Source organism: Leucopleurus acutus (genome assembly GCF_964270905.1).
Source record: "Leucopleurus acutus genome assembly, chromosome: 6".
NCBI classification, from domain to species: Eukaryota; Metazoa; Chordata; class Mammalia; order Artiodactyla; family Delphinidae; genus Leucopleurus; species Leucopleurus acutus.
In genome coordinates this window covers 97,902,367-97,922,454 of record NC_139149.1, presented here as the reverse complement: position 1 = coordinate 97,922,454, position 20,088 = coordinate 97,902,367, and the positions used below count along the sequence as shown (strand labels likewise).

Here is a 20,088-nt window from a genome sequence, read left to right as displayed (position 1 = left end):
GATGACTGCTGGTATGAGCTGTACTTGGACATTCAATAAGGGTTTGTTAAATGAATGAATGAATGCTAAGTTCAAAACAGTTGACTGAAAAGCCCCTACTGATGTACAAAATCCCCGTAGAGGACAAACAGCAAATACAAATGAGGATAATGCTTTGGCTCTGCCCTTCTGGGAGAACCAACCTGAGCGTGCCATGTCACCTGGCTGAGCCAGCTCCATCGCCTTTAAGATGCAAATAACACCTACTTCTCACAAAAAACTGTTTTAGGCTTAAGTGCTACACTGCATACAAAGCACCTGGGAAGGGAACTATTCAGCCATTCTCCATGTGGCCATGTGGCAGCCCCCAAGCATCGCAGCTGTTTGAAGGAACGTCTATTATAAAAGGAAATGTGAGCTAAATAAAACAGAAAAGTTTTAACAACTGGATGGATATAATGTGCCAATGCACTCTCTTCATATTTATGAGAAACTGTTGATTTAAAGAGACTCTAGACGTAGGAAAAAACATCTGGAAGAACTAGATGGAAGACTCATTACCGTAACGTCTGCTGGGCAGACTCTTAAACACTGCGATGAGCTCTTCATTGTACCCAATCTTCACCTGGAAACGATCACCGATTTTTATGCATGTTCCCTGCTGGGAGCCTGCTGCTTTGTGGAGTGGGGTCCCTGATTTCTGTTGTAGTCTTTCTTCTGGCCTGGGCATCACACTCCCTGAAACGTTCTGCCCAGAGGTGGAGGGTCTTGCCATCCTGGCCTCTAATTCAGGATCCCTGGGAGGCTGTCCAGAGGAAGAAGCTGTCGTCTCCTGGAAATTCTTTGCTCTGGCCAAAGGCTCATGAGTTGTGTTAACAAAGGGTGTCGATTTGGTCTTGTGTGAAGCCTGAATCTGACCTTGCTCTAACCCATAAACCCAGAGCTGCTCGCTGGAGACCACTGGAGGACTGTTTGCCAAGGGAGGGGAGATCCCAGCGAGAGTCACTTGATTTGGTGGGCGGTGGCTCGGGCAGGCTGTGGGCATCTCTTCTTGCCTCTGCCATGTCCCCTTTGCCTGCTCTGAGGTGCTGAGTTGAAAACTGTGGGAATTTTGAGGTCTCTGATCACCATCAGATGAACTCCTGGGATTCTGTTGCTTGAAAACGACACCATGGCTCCCTGACTTAGAAGGATCCTGGTGGAGGTGTGTGGAAGGGCCCTGCTTGGACTGGGAAGGTTTGGCAGCAATGGAGGAGCCCGAGACTGTGTTCTGATGCTGTCCTGCTAATAATTTCTCAGCTCTACGGGCCAGAGCCTTTTGCCGATTCTCTTCAATTTTTTTCCTCTGCTCCTCTGTAAGAGGCAAGGACATTTTAACAGGGAAATGTTCATGCAGGAATGTCAGTCTTTAATCGGAAACTTGGCAAAAGCTGAGAAGGGAAAAACAATATTGAAATAAACATTAAATGTGTGTATTTGCTTACCTTGATTTTAACAAGCTTTTGTCCCAGGAAATGCACAAGGAGCCAAAGGATATATGAAAGTTTCTTTTATAATCAAACACATACCCACACAGATAGTAGGTAGCATATGCCCAAAACCATGACTCTGACAAAAAGTAAAAAGCAAGGTCGATCAAATCCAAAGCCAAAAAGGTATTGCAACTGCAATATTTTTCTCCCTCTCATCCACCAGCCAACATGAGTTATCAGATCCCAAAAAGTTATACAGTGCAACCTAAATCCATCGGATAATGAGAAGGGCGACATTTCAAACTATAAAGGATAATGGACTAGATTGACATAGACCAAAACAAACACATACCATGGCGTGACACTTGCTAAAACAGCCTCTTTCCAACCTGGAAGAAGGAAAAAAGCATTAGCGTCACATACACTGCACACTAAATCCACCCCTCGAATACCATCGTTTTATCATTCCTGGCAAGTCAATCTGCAGGTGGTAAACCCACCACCATAGAGCAACGAGTGACTGACTCTTCTGGAAAAATAAGGAGAAAAAAAAGTAATACACTCATTGTACAAATTCAGACGCTACATAAAGATGTAAAGAAAAGAGTAAAATTAATGTGTAATCTCAGTATCCATCAATAACCACTGTTCATAGTTTAGAGTACAGTATAATTCTGATTTTTTTCTATCCATATCCATAGATACAGGTCATGTATAATATTTGGAAGACTGATGATTTATTACAAAATAGGATCATTATATATGTTCTGTTTTGTATCCCTATCCCGACTTATTTTTTCAAATTAATTTACTTAGGTCATTGTTCTATGAGCTGAGCCACTTTTACAATACTCTAGACCCAGGCGCTGGACACCAATTTCTCTGGCTTGATTCGAACTGAAGAGCCGCTACCCGGTGTAACGCCACGCAATGTTTATAATATGACAAGGCTGGGGGGGGGCCTCTGAGAAGCGCCCGAGGGTAAAAAGGTTTCCTTCCTGCTGGGACTCTCTTTGACCAAAACTCCAAACATCGATCCCTAGAGACCTTCCACTTCCTCCAACCACCAGCAGTTAAGAAGGGGTTAGGGAAAGGCATCGTTCCCGAGCTCGGCTGCAGTTCTCAGGCTCCCCGGGTAAAACACTCCTGCCTAACTTTCCAATCAGCGCTCCGCTGCGCCCCCAGACTCTCCAGGTCCAAGGCCAGGTGCGCTGCCTCCACTAGCCAGGGGAGACGACGCCATGGGATGAAGTCCCATTGATCAGCCCCAAACCATAAAGCCATCCCACTACATGGACGCCCCTCTTCATTGTGCTGAGACCTGTGTTCCACCCCATTTTGGGGGCGCGCCTCTCCCCGACTTGGCAGTATGGGAGCGCCACTCCCACCCCTATCATCTCCACTTGGATTCACCCTTTCCGTTGGCCCACTCCATGCTCCAGGGTGGCATCTGGTCTCGTCCGCCACCGCCGCCTTCCTCCCAGTTTACCTTCTCACCCGGTGAGGCCTAGAACGTGAGCCACATTAGCGCCCGACCCCGAAGCCAGGCGCGTCTCCAGGGCCGCCCCGAGCCAGGTTACTCTTCCGGGTGGCCGGTTAGGCCCAGTTACTCAAGCGCTGCCAGTTCGCTCGCCTTATTTTAGCAGCCAGGCCTCAGAGGTAGTGCTGGTGGTGGTGGTCGCTCCCCGAGGAACTACACTTCCCAGAGGGCAACGCGGCCCCAGTTACGCTTTAAAAACTGAAAGATCTCAGACAGGAGACCCGAGCGGTGCTGCAGGGCCTTCTGGGATTTGTAGTTTGAACTCGGGGCCTGGCGAGAATTAGGAGACGCAACGTCGTGGGCGGGGCTGAAATGGTGCACCCTGGGAATTGTAGTCCTCGAGTCCCTCAAAGGTTTCAGCAAGCTCCGGACCGTGAAAGCCTGGGTTGTTGTTTCCAAAACTGGAGTCACGCTGTCAGGAGTTGTCGGAGGTTTTTGTTTTACTTGCTCTTCCTTATTTTTATTAGCACCCAGGAAGGAAGCAATATGAGCTGTGCAAAATGTACAACATCGTATTAACACAGAGTTTGATTTGACAAGCCAAAGATAGTGCAGCTGTGGCTAATCTCATAGTAATACGGAGAGACGGGCAGACTGATTTGGTAGCTCTTAACAAAAGTATCCCCAGGGGTATCCATTCCTGATTTGATAACCTTGCAACTTAAGCACCACCTGCTGTTCCAACCCCGACCTGACCTTCTTGGATCAAAAGAGAATTAGCATTGTCGTCACTGTCATTGTTGTCATCACCACTGTCTTCATCAGTCATTGTGTTGAGCATTTAATGTGAATTATCTCATTTAATCCTCACTACAACCTTAAGGAACACACAGTATTTGTATCCCCCTTTTACAGATAGGAAAACTGAGCAGCTATTGGATAACTTTTTCAAAGCCTTATTAGCCTATTTGTGATTCTGACTCTGGAACCCACACTTTGAGAGAAAATTAGTAAGCTGACACTATCAGAGTCAGTTTACCCCATTTCTGAGCACCAACACCCTTTCCATTCCATAATCAACTCCACTATTAAATATTGGTGGTAAATATAATATTTCCCTGTCATCAGTATTCACATAAACGTTGCTATTCTATTTTCAAACATGGCTCATTTAAAAACAAAGAGGTAGATCTCTACTTAAGGATTTGGAAAAATGGCCAAGATGTATTATTAAGAAAAACAAAGCACATCAATGTGTATAGTTTGATGCATTAAAAATAAAAATCCTACCCATAAATGCATGTAAACTCATAGTTCAGGAACAGGGGAGGATGGGATACACTCCTTTCCTTTTTAATCTATATTTTTCTGAATTATTTGAATTTTCTTATAATAATCATATAGAAGTTGTGTGACTTTTGAAAAACTAAATCGGGTTGGTTTTTTAAATGACAAAAACATTGGCCTGGCTACAGGCCTTGAGTGAAGTTCAGCACTAGATAGTGTTCAAATCTCAGCTCCACCCCTTTTATTGGCCACATCAACACACAACCATGCCTCTAAGTTCTCATCTGTAACGTTAGGACGAGAAAACAGTACTACCTTGCTAAATCTCCTTGTTGTGGTGAGGATCAAATTGAGAAAATAACGGGAGAAGCACTTAGTGAACTGTGAAATCCCAGAACAGATGGGAGAGGGATGTTCCTATTATTTGAGGTCAATCTTCTCAGGTCCTTCATTTCTCTACACCCAGCAGCCATTTCTTACTGTATAGTGTGAACAGAAATGAATGAACATCTTTCCCTGCCCTTTCTATTCCCCAGCAGACTCAGTTAATTTGCTAAGAAAGCTGGGTGCTGGGCACTTCACCCATGTCTGCTACCAATTCACACGACAGTCACTGCCCTTGGCTGTGCTCAGCTGGCTCACCTGTAGAATGACATATTGCCCTTTGATGTGTGCTAAGAAGGCATGTGGACCAGTGGAGCTTGGATTGTAGCATTCCTATGGATTCATGGGATCAAAATCCCAATTTGGGAAGTCTGGATCTGAACTAAATTTGTACTTACCTTTCTAGCTCAAACATTCAAAAATTCTAAGAAGGTGAAATTAGAATTATACTCCAATAAAGATGTTAAAAAAAAGAATTCAGTTAAAAAAAACCTTGTCTTCAGAAAGTAAACTAATCAAATACCACTCATTGTTCATACCTGCTTTGTCAACAGCACCGTTTATTGAGTACTGTTATATGCACGGCTTTTTAAATTTAAATTTCTATACTTCCAAAGTTCTTCAGGCAACTTATAGTAAAAATTCTTTCATTGAAAAGGTTTAAAGGCCTGGAGGAAAGCGCCTGGAGCCAAGGAATGCAGGGAGAGAAGAGCCTAGTTATAGCAGCTGAGCTCCAAATTAACTCAGGGCTTCCTGGCAGCTAAAGCAAAAAAGTGAAAACATCGTGCAAGGCCTTCAAATAAACACCGCACAGCAGAAGCTCCCAAATGCGGGTCAGCTGGGCGGTGCCAACTGGTTTGAAGTGTCACCTGGTTGCCTTAGGCACACACAAACAAAAGGACAATGTGATAGCATCTTGTAAAGTTAATTTTAAAAAAGATTTATATAATTATGTAAAATTACATAAAAATGGCTTGAGGGCTTCCCTGGTGGCGCAGTGGTTGAGAGTCTGCCTGCCGATGCAGGGGACACGGGTTCGTGCCCCGGTCCGGGAAGATCCCACATGCCGTGGAGCGGCTGGGCCCGTGAGCCATGGCCACTGAGCCTGCACATCCGGAGCCTGTGCTCTGCAACGGGAGAGGCCACAACAGTGAGAGGCCCGCGTACCGCAAAAAAACAAAAAACAAAAACCAAAATGGCTTGAGAGTTCATCTAGTAGTTTTTTAAAGTTTAACTGACTTTTCTTTAGTAAAGTGATGAATGTCATAAATGCCTTTATTTACCAAAATTAAAAGTAGTTTTTCTTTCAAAAATATCCAATTATATTTAGTCTGTGAAATCCAAAAATCTGGCAGACACAATTGCAAGGGATTCCAAAGATGAATAAGATCCTGTTCCTCCAAAAGATTACAGTATTTGGAGGATAGAAGACAAATAGCTAAAACTGTCAGATTTAGCAAATGTCCCAAATAATTGTCCCCAACATTGCATGCACGTACTTATATTTAAAAGGTATTACTTATCTGAAATTTAAATTTAACTGAGGGTCCTATATTTTATCTGACAACCATAAAACCAGTCCACTCCTACTGTATCAGTGGGCAGCGAACAAATATGCGTTGATAGATAGATGATTCACAGATATATTGATGCATTGAATTTTAAAGCTAGAACGGACTGTGTGGTTTTATATGCGAGGAAACGGAGACCAGATCAGCTGCTAGTTCAGACAGCACCTTTGTGTGTTGTAAAACCACACGCAGAGGCATTAGCTGTGCCTGACCAGGCAGAGGCTGGGCTGGAACGGGGAACATCATTTCCACTGTAGGACTCTTTCTGACACTAATTAAACATACAGATAATTGTTGCATGCTTGCAGTTGCCTGACAGTATGTCTGAGTACCTACTGCAGTCCTCTTCCTGGAGCTTACATGCTAGTGATGCAGGCCCTGGGCTTCCCTCTTCCCTCCGTTTCTGATCCCCTAGAGAGGGCTTGACGGCCCTTTGGGAAGGGAGCTTCTGACAGGCACCTCAAGGGCATGTCATCACTCAGGTTAATTACACCTAGAGCACTGTGATAAGATTCCGGAGCAGGTGCAAGACTTTGGGTGGATAAGGAGGCTGTTCCTTCCTCGGGTGCCGCCAGTTGGTAAAGACATTTGCATATCCAAAGCACAGAGGGGCCATGTGAAGGTTTATAAGCCAAGAAATTCACCTTCCTTAGCTGGTTGTTCCATTCTGATGGACTTAATTGCTTTGAGTCTGACAGTTCCGTTTTTCTCCCTTCTCTCATCTGCATCCCCATCGCTCCTCCCCCCAAAACCTCTAAATGTATTATAAAGACAGAAACTCAGTATTATTTCTACACCGTGCATCCCACAGTTTGGTGTGAGGGTTCTCTAAGCATCTTAATTTCTCAGACTTTCTGGTCTTGGTGGCTGTGATTAATTCCCAAGCCTCCCTCAAATCTGGCACCTTTTCTGCTGGGATGGCTTTGCCAAAAGCACCGCCCCTGGACACCCTGCTCCAGTTTTCTTAAACCTGTGAAGTTTCACTTTTCCTGTTTCTCCAAAATCACAAATTCCACTTTATTCACCATATGAATGGATATTCATATATTCGTTTAGCAACAATTCAAGGACCTGCTATGGGCCATACACTGGGCAAAGGCCCTGGGGTTGCAACAGTCAGTAAAAACCCAAAGATGTCACCCTTTCTTCTTAAAGCTTACAGTCCGGTTGGGGAGGCACACACAGACACACACACACACACACACACACACACAGACACAGACACACACAGACACACACAAGGAAACAAACTAAATGGTAAGTGCTTGAGAGACATGAGCAGAGGGCCCAAGGAGAGACTACAGAAGGAACTACTTCATGGCAATTAGGAAAGGACTCCCTCTATTTTTTTTTTTTTTTTTTTTTTGGTATGCGGGCTTCATCACTGTTGTGGCCTCTCCTGTTGCAGGCACAGGTTCCGAATGCGCAGGCTCAGCAGCTATGGCTCACGGGCACAGCCGCTCCGCGACATGCGGGATCCTCCCGGACCGGGGCATAGAACCCACGTCCCTTGCATCCGCAAGCGGACTCTCAACCACTGCGCCACCAGGGAAGCCCGGGAGGGAAGTCTCTGAGGGAAGGCCTTGAAGCTGAGACCAGAAGGAGGAGGGGAGGCAGCCATGTAAATGTCATAGGGACGAAGGTCCTCAGCCAGAGGCTCCCAGGCAAGAAAGATCTGGGCATGTTAGGGGAGCTGAAAGAAGGCAAGTATGGCCACAGGACAGTGAGAGGGAAGGCGAGGGGCACACGGTGAGGCTGGAGAGGCGAGTAGGACAGATACTGTCAGGGTCCTGCAGGCCCCAGAAAGATGTTTGGATTTTGTTCTGGGCGCGGTGGGGAACTACCGCAAGGATTCACCCTGGAATAGTGCGATATGGTGCGTGTCTTAGGAAGATTGTTCTTGTCGCTGACTGGAGGTTTCCCTGGAGGAAGGCAAGAGTGCCAACAGGAAGGCCTCTTAGGAAGCCAAGCAGGAGTCCAGACCAGGAAGCCCGGTGGCCTGGTGAGATGGTCGCTTTGGAAAGCTCCTTGGAGGGAGACTCCGGCACCACGTCTCCTTCTCAGGGAGCCTGAATGTCTGAGTACAGCACACAGCACTCCAAGAGCGCCCCCTTGCTCACCTCCCACTGCGGCGGTGGATGTGAAGTTGCTTCGAAAGCTGGGGTAGTAGATGGAACTTTCTACGGACTGCTGTATTTTTTCTGTATACTAGGCAGCTTCTTTACAGAGATATGAATTGGAAAAATTGCGTTCTTTCATGATTGTTAAAGGAAAATGGAGGCAAAGAGGAGACAAGTAGCTTGTTCAATGATACAGATAACACTGGAACTCAACCTCTCAGACGTCCTACCTCCTACTCTTCATGCAGTACGCAGCTCCCTAGGTGCTACAACAAGGGAAGAGCCATCAGACTTTGCTTAATATTCTACTCTTGATATAGACTAGGTAATCCATCCCATGGGAAATTGCCCCCTTGGCAGCCCCCCATTTGTGCTCACAGATGCGAAAATTTAACATTCAATTAGAAGGCGCTGGCTTGGTGCAATACCCCTGAAGGCCACCAGGGGGCGAATAATAGTCCATGATCCTAGCCCGCGTTACTGCTTCCCATCACTCTGTCTGGGCTCCTCTTTACTCCTTGGTTCTCTATGTTTATCTCTTCTTCTTTCTTTCTTTTTCATCTTATATTACATTTATTACCTTTTTATTCTTCCCTTTCCCCCCTTCCGCTCCTCTAATCCCATAACCAGCCTGCCCACATCATGGTACTAAAACTTATTTTTAGTAGTTTGTTGCATGTGTTGAATTTCTCCTGGTTTTCAGTTCTCAAAGACTGTAAGGGTAACACTTTATATTACCCTCCCCTAGACATTCCCCGCTCGCATTTGTTTGATTTTTACTTCTGTGGCCATCAATTGCCTTCCCCCCTTCAGTAGAGAAAGAAAGGGGATCCACTCCTGACTCAAATAAAACATCACACAAACAAAAAAAGGTCGTTCAATCGTCAAGGAATTTCAAAAGTAGAGGGAGGGCTTCCCTGGTGGTGCAGTGGTTGGGGGTCCGCCTGCCGATGCAGGGAACACGGGTTCATGACCCGGTCCGGGAAGATCCCACATGTCGCGCAGCAGCTGGGCCCGTGAGCGATGGCCGCTGAGCCTGCGCGTCCGGAGCGCGTGCTCCGCAACGGGAGAGGCCACAACATTTGAGAGGCCCGCGTACCGCAAAAAAAAAAAAAAAAAAAAGTAGAGGGAAATTTAAGTGGCCTTGAGGGCTGCATGCTGTGTGCACTGTAACTAAGACAGCATCTAAGTAACCATGCAAAGTGTGGGGTTCCTCGGGATCTGAGAAACATGCTGCTCCTTCCTTCCCTTACTCCAGTGTTTCATGTGTCTTAACTGTCAGAAGATTCTCCTTAGTGTCCACTCCAGATTCTCTGCATGTTCAAATTTGTTCTGTCTACGGGAGAGGGATATATGGAGGGAGCTGCTATCTATTTTATGTTCCCACTGACCTGGGGGCTTGCGATCAATCCCTTCTGCAGAGCCACGCCGCAAGCTGCAGGTTGAGGCGTTAGGGTGGTGAGGACACAGGTTGGCCGTCTGCTGAGAACAGAGCTATTTCCACCTGCGTTAGAAGGAGGCCCGCTCAGACTAAATCACAGAGAAGGAACAGTCCCATTTATCACGAGGGTAAATTATCCTAATTGAGCGGTTAAGAGAATGCATGCTTTCTAGGTAGTTTACAGTGAAGGACCTCTTTCTCCTGGCTGCAATAATAGAAAACCACGGACCATCAGATCCATTTGGGAAAGCGCATTAGCATCCAGTCCACTCACCTCCTTGGTCCTCCAGCCCTTGTTTCCAGGAAATCAACCTCCCTCTTAGCAATCAGTTCAATATTATTTGAGTTTTTATTTTCCTCTTGTAAGCTTCTGAAAGAGCAGGGACTCTCTCCTTAACCCTACTTGTACAGCAAGTGATGTGTAGTCCTGTAAGTATAACATACTCAAGCCTTTCAGAGGCCCAGCATGAGTCTGTACTTTGAAATGAGGGAGGTAAATCCCCACCTTCCACTACCCCTCAGTTTCCAGTAAACAGACAACTCCAGAATTCCTTCTCAGCACCCTCTCTAGCTTGCTACACGCACCTCCTTCTCTGCTTGTAAACAAATGAAAATACTTAGTTACTTGCTTTTCTCACAATTTAAAAGTCCTGTGTCATGCTATCAGTTGAAGAGATAGCATTTAAAAATATTAATCAAAAAACCATATATTTTTTGAATAAGCAATACATTCACATGATTCAAACTCTGTACACATGTAAAAGCACATACAGTGAAATGTTTCCTTCCAGCTGGAAGCAGATTTAACATGAAGTTATGTAAGCTTCGACTTCAGGGACCCTCATTTGCAATAGACCTCTTCTAAGGTCCTGTACCTAATTCTATATTCATTTTGTATTATTTTTTCTTTAAAAGCTGCCCTGTCCTGGGACTTCCCTGGTGGCGCAGTGGTTAAGAATTGCTTGCCAATGCAGGGGACGTGGGTTCAATCCCTGGTCCGGGAAGATCCCACATGCCACGGAGCAGCTAAGCCCGTGCGCCACAACTACTGAGCCTGTGTGCTGTAACTACTGAAGCCCGTGCACTGCAACCACTGAAGCCGGTAGGACTAGAGCCTGTGCTACGCAAGAGAAGCCGCCGCAATGAGAAGTCCGCGCACCGCATTGAAGAGTAGCCCCCACTCGTCGCAACTAGAAAAAGACCACACGCAGCAACAAAGACCTAACGCAGCCAAAAATAAATAAAATAAAATTTAAAAAGCTGCCCCCTCCCAAATTGTATAAGCTTCAGTACCTCCAAGACTTGCATCTGCATCTGCCTGCATCCCTGTTTTTTAGCCACCCATCTCTTGCCCAACAGGCAACAAATGTCATCATTTTCTTGCATATTTTTCTGCATATATTTAATGTACATGTAAATAAAACCATATTTATCCCTCATTCCTTTTTCTATACAGGGTAACATGCTAGTCACATGGTTCTGCACTTTGATCTTTGCATTTGTACTGAAGTAAGTTAATTTCTTCCTATTTTGGCTTCCTCCATTATAAAATGGAAAAATTGGGCTTATCCCAGAGACTTCCTGTTAGGATTAAATGAGATCATGTAGAGTTCTTAGCCCATTGCCTGGAACATAGGAAGTGATCAACATATTAAGCTATTATTCTAGAGTTAAAATATAAAACGTGCTACAAAGCTATGCTAATGCAAACAGTGGTGGGGCTGATAACATAACGACAGATGAAACAAAGTAAGAAGCCTCCGCAACTCTTTATTATTTGTCTGCAAGATGACATTGTCCATGATTGGAATACAAACACCAAAAAGAAAATGTTTGTCTCTTATCGTCTAGGGGAAGAGAGGAGATGTATGTCAAAAATACATCCCACATGCCGCAATGAAGATTCTGCGTGCTGTAGCTAAGACCCAATGCAGCCAAAAATTAAACCAAAAAAAATATATATATATATATGTGTGTATATATATATATATATATATATATATATATATATATATATATATAAATTATTTTTAAAAATGTGATGGTGGGTGCAGAGGGCCCACAGGACAAGGAAGGCAAAGTAGATGGAGTGGTACCTGAACTGGCCTTTGAAGGACAAGTAGGAATTTGACATCCAGAAATAACCAGGAAAAGTGGTAGGTCCAAGGATGATCGGATCTGACAGAGTCACAAATGCGGAGGAAAATTTGGTTAATTAAATGAAATAACTTTTAAGAGAGAGAGTTATAGATTGACAGGACGTTTTCCTGAAGGACACAATCTTTGGGGTCCTTTTGGCAAGTCTGAACGAGTAAGGGAGGGCCAGGAGTCCCTCGGTAGGGGGTGTCACGTGGGCTTTGATTGAATTTGGCATCTCAATCTAACTCTCAACCGCAAGTGAAGTGAGGGGGGCGGGGGGAGTCTAATGTTCACAAATCCAATCCCTCATGGACAGATTCAAAGCTTAAATCTTTAGCTAACGCTTTGTCAATAACATGTTCTAATTACATTTGAGGCTTTGAAAACATGGCTCTGTATGATAATTGCTGTGAAGTGGATTTTAGTCACAGGGACTTATACATTGTACTTGTACAGAAGACGTAGAGAGCTTATGAAATCATGTCATTTGATTGCAACTGCAGATCCTGACAATGCTTGGAACAACGGGAGCCCCAACCACATCCCCCCTCCCCTGCTTCACCTCCTCCCCTGTGTATCAAGTGCAAAATGGCCCATAGGTCATCTAACCATTCCCCAAGGCCAGATGGGGCTTCGGGGAAACTGAGTGCCAAGCCACGTATTAGATAAAATGAATCTTACCTCTTGATCTCAGAAATTCAAGAGCCCTATGGCTGAGTCAGCTTCCGGATAAACACAGGACCCAGAGAAGAACCAGTTCCCTAAGGCTCTGTCATTGGACTGAACGCGTTTCAGACCTAAAGAGAGAGCCCCTGAGACTGTCTCCCCACAGCATGTGTAGGGTGGGCTTCTTCTACCCATCTGGCACCCTTTTTGCCAACTCCTCCACTCAATCTAGATTTCCCTTGGCCCTCCAGTCCTCACCCAAACAGTGTGATCAGCAAGTCATTCAGAGAAAAGCTTTTTAATTAAGAGGAGAGCAACAAATGATTAAATCAGAGTCATTTATTACCCTGCCATCTGGCCAGGACTCCTCCCGGCCCCCTTCTCCTCCGAGCCTGCGTAGGCATAGAAAGGGACAAAGGGGATGGAACGTGGGAAGAACTGTCCAACCCTTCCTGGAGGCAGGGAGGGGGTTTCAGGAGGATTTCTTGGGATCGTTTCCATACTTTAGAAACTTAGCCTCAGTTTCCTTACCTGTAAAGTGGGGGCAATAACATCTACCTCAGTTGCTTGTGAGACACCTGGCACAATGGCTGGCATAGTAGAGGTGCTCAGGAAATGTAAGTTGAATCTGAAGCCTGTAAATTACGAGCTTTGTTCTGAAGGCAGTATCAGCTGTGGCAGGAGTGAGGCAACGGAAGTCTTCCTCTGGTAAGCAAGCCCCAGCTGGTTCTCTTTCTGTTGTGACACACAATGGCATTCCCCGGTCCTCTCCCCCAAAAGTCAGGGAGCTCAGGAAATCCATGCCCTCCTCTCACTCCTACCCCCTCCAAACCTGGATGTCAGGCATTATCCTAAGGGAAATGCAGCAGGAGCCTTCCGTGTCTGGTTTGGGCATGATAAGAAGAGGGGCTGGGAAAGGCTTAGAGTTGAAAGGGGCTAGGAATGGAACTTAGGGGTATATTTCAATAGGTGACAGCTCAGCGAGGACTCCACTAGATGATGTAGTGAAATAAACGCTAGTCCCTAAAAGTAAAATCGCCACAAATGTGACAGCTATGAATGAAGACTAATACAGGGATATTGAAGCCTCAGTTACCACAAGCGGCATTGCTGTCAGTGATGTGACTTCCAAATTGGTGAACAACTCCTGGTAAAGCACTGAACAAAATATAAAGTATAATCTTCCTGCAGTTTACATAGTAGTTCCATTCTTAGGGTACACTTAGTGTATATTAAAAGCCTTTTAAAAAGTCTTTCTGTTTACATATAAAATGAAGTTACATTCTAAAGCTCAGATGATTATAAATGAGTTTCCAGCTCTGTAAATATCTAGTGGGGGGCTTCCCTGGTGGCACAGTGGTTGAGAATCCGCCTGCCGATGCAGGGGACACAGGTTCGAGTCCTGGCCCGGGAGGATCCCACATGCCTCAGAGCAACTAAGCCTGTGCGCCACAACTACTGAGCCTGTGGTCTAGAGCTTATGTGCCACAACTACTGAAGCCCACGCGCCTGGAGCCCGTTCTCCACAACAAGAGAAGCCACCGCAGTGAGAAACCCGCACACTGCAACAAAGAGTGGCCCCCACTCACCTCAACTGGAGAAAAGCCCACGCACAGCAACGAGGACCCAATGCAGCCAAAAATTAAAAATAAAATAAAATAAAATAAGCTACCAATAAAAATAAAAAAAAAATCTAGGGGGACATTTGAAAGTTGTGTGGAACGTGGCGTGAGGTATGTGTAAAATTGTTGCACAAGTTGCAGTAGATGAAGCTGCTGGGGTCCCAGGCTCTGCTTGCCAGGAGCGGGACCTCTGTCCATCTTTGGGGCAAACCAAATCACTCCACACTTTTCCAAAGTACCCCCTAGGGGGTGATCCTATGCTAGGCTAAAAATTAAAATGTGAATCAAATTAAATTAAATGTAAAAAAATTTAAAAGACAATCAAGATGTTTTAAATGTAAAAAAAACACCTTGAGGGACTTTCCTGGTGGTCCAGTGGCTAACACTCCATACTCCCAATGCAGGGGGCCCGGGTTTGGATCCCTGGTCAGGGAACTGGGTCCCACATGCTGCAACTAACGATCCCGCATGCCTCAACAAAGATCCCACACGTGACAACAAAGATCCCGTGTGCCACAACTAAGACCCTGTTCAGGCAAATAAACAAATATTAAAAAAAAAAAAAAAAAGGCACCTGAGACAACTGAGAAATTTTGAGCTGGATATTAAATGAGATGAAAGAAATTTTGTTCATTTTGCTTGGTATGATAAAAAAATAATTTTATGTAAAACGACAGACGTGCATACAATAATGCAAAAATGGAAATTTCAGTGGTGACCACCTGAGTACAATATGTCTATGAGCTTTCTAGAAAATAGCTCCTGGAGCGGCTGCTCAACTCACAAAGCTCATTCTTCTCTGGGAACGTCCTCCATACAGTGTTCAAGGTGAGCCCTCGTTTGTAACGTAAACTGCTCCCACGCCACCCCCCCCCCAACCCAGGTGACTGGTCTAGGTCGGGGTGGGGTACACCTGACCCAATCAGATGCTCCTTCACAGGAACCTGGCACCTTGACCTGGGAGCCTGGGGTGTGAGAGGTGTTCACATTAACAGTGCTCCCAGAGAAGACCCATAGACTTCAAGTACTCAGGTCTCCAGAACCACCTTGTTTCCTGCCCTTCTTTGGGTTTGGCAATTCAGTCCTCCCATGGTTTCTACGGGACACCATGGAATCCTTCCCCCAGATTCCATCTCTTTGTGCTCAAGCCAGCTAAAATCAATGCCTGCTATTTACCGCTAAAGAATCTTAGTAAGATTCTTTCATCCTGGAGACAAATTCCACATCAAGAGAGGATTTACAGATTAAAGATTGACTACCATATAAGACAGGAATAAAGACACAGACCTACTAGAGAATGGACTTGAGGATATGGGGAGGGGGAAGGGTAAGCTGTGACAAAGTGAGAGAGTGGCATGGACATATATACATTACCAAACGTAAAATAGATAGCTAGTGGGAAGCAGCTGCATAGCACAGGGAGATCAACTCGGTGCTTTGTGACCACCTAGAGGGGTGGGATAGGGAGGGTGGGAGGGAGGGAGATGCAAGAGGGAAGAGATATGGGAACATATGTATATGTATAACTGATTCACTTTGTTATAAAGCAGAAACTAACACACCATTGTAAAGCAATTATACTCCAATAAAGATGTAAAAAAAAAGAAAAAGATTGACTATCATAGATTAGGTCCCTTGGAAGTCAGAGCTGGAGAATTATTTGATTCTTCAATGTGGTTATATTTAGACAAACCCTGCAAAGAAGGATGCAGTTGGAAGTGGCAAATCACTTGTCTTTCTCATGTGATAACATACTTTACCTTGCTTTTAATGGTTACATAGTATTACACTATGTGAATACATCATAATTTATTTAAGCAATCCTTTGTTGTTAGATTTGCTCCAATTTTTTGTTATTTTGTACAATACTGCAATGAATATCTTTGTCTCTAAATCTTTGTGCACGCTGATAATTATTTCTTTCCGATAATTCCTGGAAGCGGATTTCCAGGAGCTTTGTTGAGAGTGACTGTCTCCCAATATCTTTGCCAGCATCCAAGAGAGTATTTTTGGTCAGCCAAAGTCAAAGAGATTACAAAATATCTTATAGTGGTTTTAATTTCTATGTGAGATTGAATTTTTTTTCTGCGTATTTATTAGTCATGTGCATTTCTTATTGGGAGGAATTGTCTATTCATTTACTTAATTTTCTATTGGGCTTTTTTTCTTATTGATTTGTATTAACTTTCTACCTTAGAGATATTAATCTATTACGTATTGTAGCTATTTTTTGTGGCTTGAGTTTATTTTTATTTTGTGTACAATTCTTTTTTTTAATAAATTTATTTATTTTGATTTATTATTTTTGGCTGTGTTGGGTCTTCGTTGCGGTGCGCGGGCTTCTCATTGCGGTGGCTTCTCTTGCTGCGGAGCACGGGTTCTAGAGCATGCGGGCTTCAGTAGATGCGATGCGTGGGCTCAGTAGCTGAGGCTCACAGGCTTAGTTGCTCCGCGGCATGTGGGATCTTCCCCAGACCAGGGCTCAAACCTGTGTCCCCTGCATTGGCAGGGAGATTCTTAACCACTGCACCACCAGGGAAACCCTACAATTCTTTTGAAATACAGAAGTTTGAACTCTAATTCTCCTTTCTGGTTTCTTTCAATTCTTTTATGCTTAGAGGGTTTCTCCATCCATAGAGGGGATAAACAATCATGTATATTGCTTTTTATTTTTTCCCCAGTGCTTTGTATTTTTACATAAAAATGTTGACATGTATGCTCTCACTACCTCTGGTAGATTAAATATGATTGCAAACTCGTTGCTGCTCTTACTTTTGAGACGTGGATTCTAATTCTCCAAGGTGGCTTTAGTGATCTGATTAACCAATAGAATGTGGTAGAACTAACATCCTGGGAATTCCGAAGCTAGGTTACACTCTTGTTGCACAGGCTAATGGAGTCTTGAGTCTCCATGTAAAGAAGTCTGATTACCTTAAGCCACCATGCAGGAGAGGTTACATCCGAACACATGACCATCCCAGCTGAGCCCAGAATTCCAGCCATTTGCACAAATGCAAAGCAGGTATCTCCAAGTAACCTCTGTCAACACTAAATGGAGCAGAAGAATCACCCAGCCAAGCCCTGCCCAAGTTCTTGATTTATAAACTCATGAGATATGACATATACAGTTGTCCTTTTAAGGCACTAAATTGTAGGGTAGTTTGTCATGCAACAGTAGATAACTGGAACATTACCTCTTGCCTGGGGTATTATAACAGAAGCTGTGAGGTACAGAAAAAGTCCTGGAGTTGCAGGAAAATGGAAGAGGCAAGAGCTTCAACAAGAGTATTCTCATCAATGGGTAATGACTAATGATACTAAAAGCATCAAGGTTTACAGCTGACATGTACTTTGAACAGAAAAGAAAAAGGCAAATCAACCCCAACCCAAGCATATTTTGAGAAAAAAAACCTTTTTTTAAATAATTGAAAACCATGGAGCATTTTTAATGTACCATACGGAGCACTAAGCCCTTGCCACAGATTTTTCCTCATTTAATCCTCAACAGACTCCCTGTGAGTAGCTGTCATTATTGTCCCCACTTTACACATCAGGATATGGAGGCTTCGAGAGGGTCATTAATATACCCGTGGTTACACAGCTAGAACTAGGATTTGAATACTTGTGTCTGAGCCTGCACACTTGGCCACAGGACTTACCTATTCTTCTCTGCCTTGGAGTGAGGGCAATGCTCTGATATCAAAGGGCCCCTTTGCCAAGGGACAGGTCTGGATGCTTTCTCCCCCAGCAGATCCTACCATTTAGATGTCTCTGGGTCTGTAAAATCAGAGGGCAGGGCCAGACACTCTTCAATCTCTCTTCCAGATCTTGTAAGGCTGTGGTTCTTAAAGTTGAACCATGGGCCTGGCAACATGGACAATACAAAGGTAACCAAGTGGTCTCCCTGAGCCGGGGATTCAGCATGACTTTTCCTACCCAGGGTCCTCTGGTTCCAGACACCTGGAGGGATGGAGTAAAGTCACTTAGGCAGCAGGTCCTAAGGGGAGGGATCTTGTCTAATTCATCCCTGTATCCCTGCAGCCCAACACAACGCCGGGCCCCTTGAGACATGTTTGTGCCTCAAATTACAGTGACCTCAGCTGAGACCCCAGCCTTCTGAGACTCTCAGACCACCTTGGAGTGCTTTCCAGGGTGTTGCCTTACTGACGTCCAGGAAAAAGACCATGAGGTTATTTCACTCTGCCTCATCCCCGAGACACTGCCTCAGCCACTGCCCTCCATGACATTCCTACTGGGTACCACTGCCCTCCAACTACCACAGTTCTAGCTACTTCTCTGACCTCAGGAGAGGAGATGATGCTCACTGCTCTGCTGCTGGGTCCCAAGCAGGCAGCAGCCTCTTCCTTCAGCCACTACAGCATCACTGAGATCAGGCTGTAAACCTTAGGGAGACTTTTCCCTAAGTCTGGGATTAATGGAAGAAGTTAGGAAAACTGAGAATTATCAAAATCTCCTGCTCATCCTTCGGATCTATTTCCTTGCTTCGCTTCTGGCTTGGCTCCACTGACAAAGGGCAGCCCTCTTCCCCCTGCCCCAAAACACACTCACACCAGAAATATTCCGGGGCTCTTCTTGGGGTGCCAGCTGAGGAGATATTCTACTCAGGGGAGAACGGATACTTTTTTTTTTCTTTCTAATATAAGTCCCTCCTCCTTATATCCTTAGGATGAGCATCCAGTTAAATTTGTGCCAGGATGAATGACAATGAGAGTATCCTTTTGCTTCAAGGACAAGCCCTCCTCTCTTGCTTCACAAGGGTGTGTCTGGCAATCACAGGAATGGTCACATTAGTCCATTCTTTCATTTGGCTTCTCCAGTCTTATCCATGGGCATCTTGTTAATGAATGAATGAATGACCTGACCCAGACCAAGGTACCCACCCTGATTCCAACCAATAAGCGCCTACACCAAACATCTTTTTAAGTATTCAGAGAGTTTCCCCTTCAAGCCAGAGGCTGTAAATTCTAAGCCCAACTCTCAGTCCCGTGAATACCAGCCTCCTCTCCTTTGGCTGTTGTCCGTTTCCTAACCCGAAGATCATTAATCACTCTGCTGCCTGCCAGGCCCTTTCTGTCAGCAACTGTTCCCTCTGACCCTCCCTGTCAACCTCTCTCCCTGGCCCCAGCCCTGACAGAGCAGAGTAGAGGGTGGTTCACACCGGCAGCGTGGGGTGGACAAAATCAACCAGGGGCGAGAATCTCTCCCACTGCCTTGCTTTGTCCCCCCGCCATTTCACCTCTCTACTTCTCAAGAACATGCCAGGATTAAAGACCTTTTCTTCCTTGGGATTGGCCAAGGGAAAGTGGTGGCAAGAGGAAGTAGGAAGGAATTTAGGGGAAAACAACAACAATCATTGGAGAGCCCTGCAGAGCTCTGGAAGCTCTCGAATTCTGGCTACAGCAAGCACTTGAAGAAGTTCTCCAACTTGGACCCAGATCCCCACGGGGAGACAGCCCAAATGTGAGTGCCAAGGAGAGACAGAAAATGATGCTTTGCTTGGAGGCCTCATTGCCTTATTTTCTCTAAAGCCTGATAATTTCCTCAAGGCCCTGGTCAAAGGAGCATGAATGAATTGAGTGACTGCAGTCTCAGTCGGACGAAAACTGTTAAGTAGGCCACTCTTGTCTTCTCTGAGCTCCTGGCAGTATTAGCTCTTTGTGCTAAAAGGAGCAGACGCAAGGGCCCCCCTTCCACTGCCAGGAAGCCTGCTTTCATGGTGACCTGCTGGGAAACGTGCTCCATTCTTTGTCATCTAAAACCTTCGTGACTCTAATGGTAGGAATTGCAGGCCCGATAAGAAGGGAGGGTGTCCTAGGCTGGTGGGTAGAGGGGATATTTTTAGGCAGCCAGAGCCTCGGAGAACCCATCAAATCACAGAGGCCCGCCGACTCCACTTGTGTGTCGGC

The 20,088-nt window shown here is 45.1% G+C and overlaps 1 protein-coding gene across 2 annotated transcripts in view; it reads right to left on the bottom strand.

Moving 5' to 3' along the window:
- The window catches only part of SMARCAL1 (SNF2 related chromatin remodeling annealing helicase 1), a 51,939-nt gene extending 48,835 nt beyond the window's left edge, over window positions 1-3,104 (bottom strand). The window contains exons 1-3 of one of the 2 annotated variants that reach the window (XM_082840677.1): window positions 2,941-3,104; window positions 1,804-1,840; window positions 541-1,409 (exon numbers count right to left, since the gene is read on the bottom strand). In XM_082840677.1, the coding sequence (XP_082696803.1) occupies window positions 541-1,351 (811 nt within the window). In that variant the 5' untranslated portion in view covers window positions 1,352-1,409; window positions 1,804-1,840; window positions 2,941-3,104. The remainder of the gene's footprint in view (window positions 1-540; window positions 1,410-1,803; window positions 1,841-2,940) is intronic. The other variant, XM_082840678.1, reaches the window with a different exon arrangement.
- Window positions 3,105-20,088: the final 16,984 nt, after the last annotated feature.